This window comes from Amblyomma americanum, chromosome 10 (assembly GCF_052857255.1).
Source record: "Amblyomma americanum isolate KBUSLIRL-KWMA chromosome 10, ASM5285725v1, whole genome shotgun sequence".
Classification (NCBI taxonomy): Eukaryota; Metazoa; Arthropoda; class Arachnida; order Ixodida; family Ixodidae; genus Amblyomma; species Amblyomma americanum.
The window spans coordinates 119,249,054-119,257,850 of NC_135506.1; the positions used below are offsets into that span (position 1 = coordinate 119,249,054).

General features: G+C 45.0%; 1 protein-coding gene across 2 annotated transcripts in view; it reads left to right on the top strand.

Moving 5' to 3' along the window:
- LOC144106274 (quinone oxidoreductase-like) overlaps positions 1 to 4,194 on the top strand; it is a 51,787-nt gene extending 47,593 nt beyond the window's left edge. For both annotated transcript variants that reach the window (XM_077639037.1, XM_077639036.1), the window contains 2 exons: positions 1,526 to 1,621; positions 3,631 to 4,194. In XM_077639037.1, the coding sequence (XP_077495163.1) occupies positions 1,526 to 1,621; positions 3,631 to 3,798 (264 nt within the window). In that variant the 3' untranslated portion in view covers positions 3,799 to 4,194. The remainder of the gene's footprint in view (positions 1 to 1,525; positions 1,622 to 3,630) is intronic.
- The last annotated feature ends 4,603 nt before the right edge of the window (positions 4,195 to 8,797 follow it).

An 8,797-nucleotide genomic window follows, 5' to 3' on the forward strand; every position in this document is an offset into this window, starting at 1 on the left:
GTCGCTGGCGATGACCTGCACGGGCGGATCATGCCAGTGCAGCAGGGTCTCCCAGTCCTCCCAGGCCTTGAGTTGCTCTTGGCACCTCGGGGGAAGGTTCGCTGGGCACAGGGAAGGATGAGGAGGGAAGAGGCGAATGGTTCTGGGCATAGGGTGCAGGCAGCAGTGGGGAAGTAGTTATGAGGGAGGCTGCTGTCGAGGGCTACTAATTATTTCCTACCGCAAAGGGTTCTTTAACGTCCACTATACGTTGCTGCGAGGCAGATGTGCCCACAGACGGTGACCGCACATCTGCTCTGGCTAGACGACGCCGGCAATGCTCTAAACTATTCCTCAATTGCAAAGACAGGATGGTGTCGTACACCAATTTTCGCCGCTAATGGATGCTGACTGTTCAAGTGTAGGGTGTGGTGCTGGTAGTGGTTTTATTAAAAATATTAGTAAAAAGGAAGGAAAAGATTTTTGCTAGCCCCGGCATCTGCCATCGATACTGAAGCACCTGAGCTAGGGCAGCGGAAATAAAGGACAGCAGGCATAATGAAGAAATGAAATGAAAGAGGTGAGGGGACAGGAAGAGAGGATAGGGGGAGAAGTAATATGTACAAATTATTTACACAATAAGAAATGTGTCCACGTTGTGGGCGTGATTAGTTCATTTTAGAGGAATTAAATCACTCACGCGCACAGCACTGTGTTGGTTACAACTGTAGTGGGGCGTCCAGTTATTAATCGTTCAAGGTAGAACTCGCGGAGCGTTGAAGTACGTTTTCAGTCGAGTGAAGTTATGTGCGTCTGCTGTGATTTTCCCTAACCTCAATCGCGTGAGATGGCGCAAATCAAACATAGGTGAGTGTGTCATCCGTCGAAAATGCAACTAAATTTACCTGTGTGACATCATTATAAGTCGCCTTCAGAGTCCAATTATCAGCCATTGTATGATACTTGATACCTTGCTGGCAACCAAATAAAAGCTGAAATAATAAAATATGCTCTATGCAGGTGTAGTGCTTTTCACGTTGTCTCCTTGTTAGTTCGCCATGAAACACGCATATTAAGGGGATCTTTTTCTCGTTGTGCTCTTCTATTTTGAGCAATGAGCCACCTGGCTTAAATACGTTCTCATAAGTAAGCACTGAACTCGAGCACTATTGCAGCACTTCTTGCATACACAGGCTGTGAGAAGCAATTGTTTGCGCTGCATTAAGAAAACGCTGTTACCTGGCCATCAGAGATGCAGAACCGTCGCTGCCAATCTCTGGCTGAAAAAAAACGAAGGGTGGCTGAATACGTGCACGAGGAAAACGTGATACACCGAGGAACTCGACGTTTCTACTTCGCACAGTGTGCCACCTTAATATTAGACAAGAATAACACAGGCATTCAGAAACAACGCAGCTGCTATAATGCGCAGCCTTGTGTTGTGTTTGCGGGTTGCTTTCCTGTGCCCCCAATTTGCGAAGATCCGGAAAGGCAAATAGCAGCGACGTGGGCGAGTCTATATATAGATGGTGTTTCCTCTGTTCAGGTCGTGGGAAGCCGCGGCTCCGTCGAGATCGACCCTCGGCACATGATGTGGAAGGAGACGTCCATCACTGGTGTAGCGCGCTTTGCCACAACACCTGTGAGTCACGTCTCGTCGCCAGCCCCTAATATTGCGTATTTTGCTGCTCAGTACGTGGTAGAGCGAGCGCTAAAACAGTTTTTCACCAGGTGCTACGGCAAGGCAGTCATTTTAAAGAGATAAATACTGGTGCTAGTAAATCGCACCTTTTTTCTTGTTTCATGTTTCACATATGATTACCACAAGCTAGAACTCATCAGTACTCAACAGAACAAAGCAATCGCCTTGGGCGTACGGAGAGAATACAGTATTCAGCACTAGCGGCACCGTAGACGCATATTAGTTTAGTGATAGCTATATTGGACAAAGGAAGCTAGTGAGTCTTCATTTTTAGGGGTATTCGCGTAGTAACTCTTTGCCAGCACTTGTGAAAAAAAATGTTTGGAGAAAACCACTTCATAACACAGAAATCATCGAAAGCTGCAGCGACTAAAAAAAGAGCAAGGTGTATTCAAGTTCTAGTTGACGGCGAGACTGCGTAATGAAAGTGCTATGGAGGACCTGATGTTGCACTAAGGAATGTGGTGGGAACGGTTGTTATAATTTCTTTAATTTTGTCCTCATTTTTCACTGCAGTTTCACCAAGTTGTCAAAAAACTGGCTGAAGATATTAGCTTATGTAACCATATCTCGTAATCACTATTTTCGATGAAAATGCCGTCGACGCCATGAAGAGTAGTAAAATTAAAAAGTCTGCCTGGTGTTGGAGCCCGCAAATGATAATTTTATGCTATATGCTTGGAAGTGGGTTCGCCTGAAAATGTGCACCTCCTTTCCCCAGGTGCTGCGTGCTGTGGAAGGGGGAGGGGAGGTGAATTAAAATTTCTTCTAACAGGGCGTAAAATGTGGGAATTCTTCCGTGCTGCCTACTTTTGCAAACCTCTTTGTTAAATTGTATCCACGAAGCTGGAGAGATTCTTTGCTGATATGGGTGTGAGTTGAGTGAGGTGTATGCCTAAAGCCCTTGACAGTCAGCTTGGAACGAATAAAAAATACATTCACTCTATCTTTTTTCTTGGGTGATAGCTTGAGCCACATTTACACAAAGGTCTGGGGGGAGTGGTAGCGCCTTGGTGGCAGCAAACCGGCTTTTGAGGGGGCAATTTGGAAAATTAACTTTGGTTTGGAAGTTTCTTTTAACATAGCGATTAAATAAGCGTGAATATTGTGGGCTAAATTGGTAAATTGGCTCTTGGAGAAAGGGAATGGCGCAGTATCTGTCTCACATATCGGCGGACACATGAACCGCACCGTAAAGGAAGGGATAAAGGATGGAGTGAAAGAAGAAAGAAGTGCCGTAGTGGAGGGCTCCGGAATAATTCCGACCACCTGGGGATCTTTAGCGTGCACTGACATCGCACAGCACACGGGTGCCTCAGCGTTTCGCCTGCATCGAAACGCAGCCGCCGTGGTTGGGTTCGAACCCGGGAACTGAGAAATTATTTTGAGGCAGTAAAATCTGCAGCCGGGAAGAAAACCTAGTTTGATTCGAGTGCTGCAGACCGCACTTCTTTAGGCCTGGCGCGCGTGCTTGTGCTCTTGTGTCTCGTCAGAAACTTTGCCACAGGGTTAAATGTGGTCCTGTGACTAATGTTTCACTCTTGTATTCAGCATAAACAGCTAGAAAAACAATTGCAGAGAATGTTTACTGCCTTCGAATCAGTGCGGAACTACGGATTTGGGATACTTAGAAGGCGATGATGGAGCGGGAAGTGCCACGGGACGGAGCGTGAAGTAATAGAGCTAAGCAGGAAATGAACGAACGTCAGAAACATTCCGATTAATTCTAGGGATGCGCGCACATATCATTAGCATTGCACTGGTATCGCGCTTTGTGCTTAGCGCGGAGATCAGTACACAAACCATATGTTGTTAACAATCCTTAGGGTCTCTTCGGCATATGTAATTCTTCAATGGCAGAATGTGCATCTGATGAAAGTTCACGAAAAAGCATGCTCTCTGCATATAGCAGCTTTTTGTTTATTCATGTTACTCGCATGTCTTTGCAGGCAGAGTGGCAAGCCGCAGCCAAAGCTCTTATCCAGGGGCTCGAAGCCGGTTGGCTTGACCCTGTCATGGACCGCACCTATCCGCTCACCGCGGCGAAATCTGCGCACCACGACATCATTCACTCGAAAGGTGCCAAAGGGAACATTGTCATTCACCCGGACTTGTGACCACAGCACTGATGTAATCGGATCGCGAGTTGCTTCGTGCCACTACCAGATGCTGGAGCTTCCTCGCCTCGGAATGTTCATTTTAACTCTGTTAAACACTAGACTTATTTTACTGCTTCACTGTTGTGGTGTTCTGCATTCTACATGTACGAGTTTATAAATGTGCAAATGAGATATATATATTAGGTTTGTTAAACGTGCTTTTGAAATTTGTTCACACTTTGATTATAGTGGTTTTCAATAGCTTCGTGCTATGCGTTTCCATTCAGTTTGTCTGCGTTCGGTCGTTGGCAGACATTCAGAGGTTCTTGAGCCAAGTCTAGCTTTTCCTAACTGCCTTAATCCATCAATCTCGCCAGTCTATATTTTTGGAAAAATAAAGTCATTTGAATTCAACTGTGTGATTGTGCAGCGTGTGCAATCCAACAGTGTTGACTTCAAAGCAGTGAGAATCAACTCGGAGCTCAGCTCAAAAAAGTTATTGCCTAGAAAGTAGGACATGAATCTTGTTACCTCAGTGTAGTATTTTGCAATAGATATGAAGAAATACATCTGTGCATGAGGCAGCATTTGGGCCAACCGTAATTTTGCCAAGGCTGGCTTCCCTCTACTTGCGTATAAATATTAGGACTCCACAAGGTACATTTATCAATTTTGCGGAGTAAATGGACTATATATTGTTACGTGGTGGCAAGCCAAGGAAAGCCCGACATGATGACAGAATGAAGATATGATTTTTAATAGCTCAGGGCCTAGCGCGAGCACTCCGTCCCGCGCCACTGCACTCTTCTTCGTCTTCATAACAATATTCTCACAGCCTCTTGTTCTGCAGCACTTTATAGCTGCCCCTTCAAAGGTTCGATGCCTGCGCAATACTATTTTTAAGTCGATAACTGCAGTGCTCTGAAACAGTTCATTTATTTTACCACTAGCGAAATGTCTGAACTCTCAGTTATGATTTGAGCAAAGAAAAGTTCAGTCCGGCGTGCATATAAGTGTATATGGGTGTTCACTTGATTTGCTCAGCAACACCTGCAAATAAACACTGGGCAGTAGGCAGTTGCACGGTGGTACCCCATAAGGAGAGTTAGTTAAGAAGAGCGCTGTTATTCTATTTCGCATGTTAGCCGCAATTTCATCAGTAGGGATTATGGAGCTCAACAGAAGCTCTGTGGAAACCGTTATGTTCAAAGTGTGCGAATGCGATCGCATTATCAATGTCACCAAACGTCTTAGAGTTGAAAATAATTAGCCCGTTTTCCTTTCATTCTCTTCTACATCTATTACTGCTAAGTTTTTAAAGAATATTCAAAAGACATGCCTACATGAAACCTATATGCTTTTCTGATGACTCCAAGTTCTCATTTTTGAAAATAGGTAATTTTCTGGCTTATAAGGTTTGCATCTCTTGGAGAAAATGGGCCACGTGAATGCGAGCGTCTGAAAACTAAGTCGCTCCTTGATCGATTGCATTCGTATTCTGTGGAATAGCGCTGATCATAAAATCTATGTTTCTGTAAAAACCCTTGTAGGAATTCCTGCTTTCTGTGTTTTTTTTTGTCATGCTATCACGGGAAAAAGAGAAAATGCGATCTTATCGCTGGCAGTTCGCCTTGAATGAAACGCCTGAATGACTTCATCGCAAGGAAACTGACATAACATCGGTCGATTTACGATGAGCCGCCCCCCCCCCCCCCCTCCACCTCGTAGTTTAAATCTCCTACGCGAAAAACAGTCCTGCATACTGCAAAGCAGCGTTTTTGGAACTTCTCATTGGCTTTGGCGCGCAACTCAGATCCACACTCGCAAACATTTACCGGGATGGAAATGTACGTCAAGATGGCGACATTTGCAGCTGCACACATTGCTATGCTAGTGAGCTTCGATGTGAAAATGTTTCCAGCTGTCAGGCTTCTTCGCGCAAGCTAAGGAAATCTTGAAATGCGATTCTAGATTGTACGGCTGCCACCAGGAGACGCGCCGCGTTCGCACTCAAAATAATTGCGGGAATTTCGAATGTTCGATACATCTCACTGTTTTTTATTGGCTGTCGGAAATTGTTGGCGAGTGCACAGGAAACAAGCACTTTATAGGTCTGATTTTTTCACTAGGAGGAAGAGTGGGCCATTATAATCACCATGCTCGAGAGTTCTTGCTTGGGACTCTCTAGACTACCAAAAAGTGCGTCAAAATATTCGCTGTATTTTTAACGTCCACTGGCATCGCAGAGCACACGGGCGCCTTCGCGTTTTGTCTCCATAAAAACGAGTAAATACTTATTTTACGGCCTTTATAGCCACTTCAAGCACTTGTTGGAATATGGATGTTTCAAAAATGTTTTTTTTTTCGTTGTAAACCGTCTAAATGTTACTGGTTATGCAGCAGACAAATGGTCCTAACGGCATGATAGAACGGCGTGCACAGCACGCTTTCAGATTTCGAAATCGAAACTGATGATCCTCTTCAGTATTATGTGGATGTCAGCTCAGACTTCTTAAGCATTTGCGGCACTGTAAGACCTTCAAGAAGATGTTTTTTTCTCATTAACAAAATAGAAGTTGTTTGTAAAAGCCTGAAAAAAAAAGGATGAAACAGCATGATCGAGCGCCGGGCATCACAGTCTCCCAGCCACTGAAACCGAAATTGAGGGTCATCTTTTAGCGCCGCCTAGCGGCTAGTCGGCGCAATGTCAAGGTGATCTCGGGGCCCTTTGTAATCTAGGAGACGCTTCAGGCAAGTTCTTCAGGAGCCACTGACCTGTGCGTTTCCAACATTGGCCCACCCCGCTCCCAAAATTGGCGTACCCCACCTCGGAAATTTCAACTTCATCAATTAGCCCCAAAACCGATTCCCTGGCTAATTTGGCCATGGTGAGCACAATGGTGTCCTCAAAATTTGGCCGCGGTCATTTCCGAAATTGACCCACCACCACATCCAAAATTTGACTTTCATGAATATGAAAGCCCCGCCGCGGTGGCTCAGTGGTTAGGGCGCTCGACTACTGATCCGTAGTTCACCGGGTTTGAACCCGACCGCGGCGGCTGCGTTTTTATGGAGGAAAAACGCTAAGGCGCCCGTGTGCTGTGCGATGTCAGTGCACGTTAAAGATCCCCAGGGCCGTGCTGTAAGAGAAGTAATAAAGGAGCGAGTGAAAGAAGGAGGGAAGAAAGAGGTGCCATAGTGGGGGGCTCCAGAATAACTTTGACCACCTGGGGATCTTTAACCCGCACTGGCACCTATGCATTTCGCCTCACCTATGCATTTCGCGGCAAGGTTCGCACCTTCAATCTCCGACTCAGTAGCCGAGCGCCCTAACCACTGAGCCATCGCGGCGGGTAACCAAAATGTATATCTAGTCTAAGTTTACCTCGAGCAACACAGTGGTGACCTCCAAATTTGATCTGGGCCACTCTCAAAATTTGGCTAACCCCTGAAAATGGAACTATATATATTTTGACCTAAATCGATGTCAAGGCTAATTCGACCGTGGCGAACACAATGGCGACCTGCAACTTCAAATTTGACATTGGCCAATTTCAAAATTTGGGCCACCCCCAAAATTTGACCAAATATTTCGACAAAAATTGATGTCAAGGCTGAATCGAACATGGCCAACACAATGGTGACCTTCAGTTTGAGCTTGCGCGTGACATTCATTTGACATCTAGTGACCTACAAGATGGAAAACAATGAGCCGTTATCAATCTTGTATGACGTTAGCACTCATGCGATCGCTGCGTGATATGCTCTCATGTATAAGAAGATGAGAACAAAGGGTGCGTATCAATCTTGTGTTTACGTCAGCGATCGTACGATAGACTGCGTGGTGATCACTGCAAACCATAACCAACTACTTAACGGATCCCAAAACACTATTTGCTAGAATAGGTGTCAATAGAGAATAATAATGCATTACTGAATAAATGGTCTAAACTTGCAATCCGATGGTCGAGTAAGGTATAAAAATAAGCAAATCATAGTAATGCAAGTAAAATCATAGGGAAGCAAGAAAGAGGTGCCGCTCGACCGTCGGTTTAACGTTTAACCACTCTTATTTTTTATGCAACTCCAAAGCCTGATGAAGATAAGGGTCGATAGTCCATTCCTATGCCGTCCTTCCTGCACGAATGCCAGCGGGTTTTCGGCTTAACTTCTCAGAAAGCAATGATCACATGGTGCTCCTCCCTGATGTACACTGGTAAGTAGACGATAGACTTCAATGCGCAGCAGTGTAGGCATCCTTTCTGTCATATTATTGTGCCGCGCTACTGTACACCCGCCGGAGGTAGCAAATAACAGATCCTAAATAGGACGCTGCACTGCATGGCTGAAATTCTTTTGGTGCGATCCACAGAACCCGGCAAGAAAACTGGAGACCAATGAGCCATTGTTTGCTCTTTGTAAAGAATGAAATTGTCGTGCCTCGTTGGCTGACAGTCCTTGTAATATCAAGCCTACGATATGAAGGAGGTTCTTGAACGCATATCCTTCTTTGTTATGAATTATTTAGACTGTCCCCAAGTTTCTTCAGTGGGCTAACTTTCGTTGAATGCTATATCAACATCTAAAATGGTTTCACATTCCCTGCCTTGAATAGAAAGGAGGACGCCGGAGAGGCGGACGCTATCTTTAAAAATTACTCTTGCATATCACGAAAGTTTCAAGGTAAGACGATGTGCTTTTGTCTGTAGTAGTTAAGGAATATTGTTTTGCGCAACTGAATATTTGACCACAAAAATTCAGCAACATGTCGCTTAGAGCGAAATAAATAAGACCAAGAAATTCTCAGTCGCTTACTACAAAGTATATGCCTTGCAACTCTCTAAATTTCTTTTAAAACAGCCAGGTAAAGCATGATTTCAACCGGCTTGAAAACAAACCTCGGGGAAGTAGAACCTTAGTCACCAAGAAAGTGCCAGAGCAGTAATGGCCTCAGTTTTGGCGAACGCCTAAGCAGCGTCGCACGGCATAGACGCAGGGAGTGGAATGGGGATTGTGG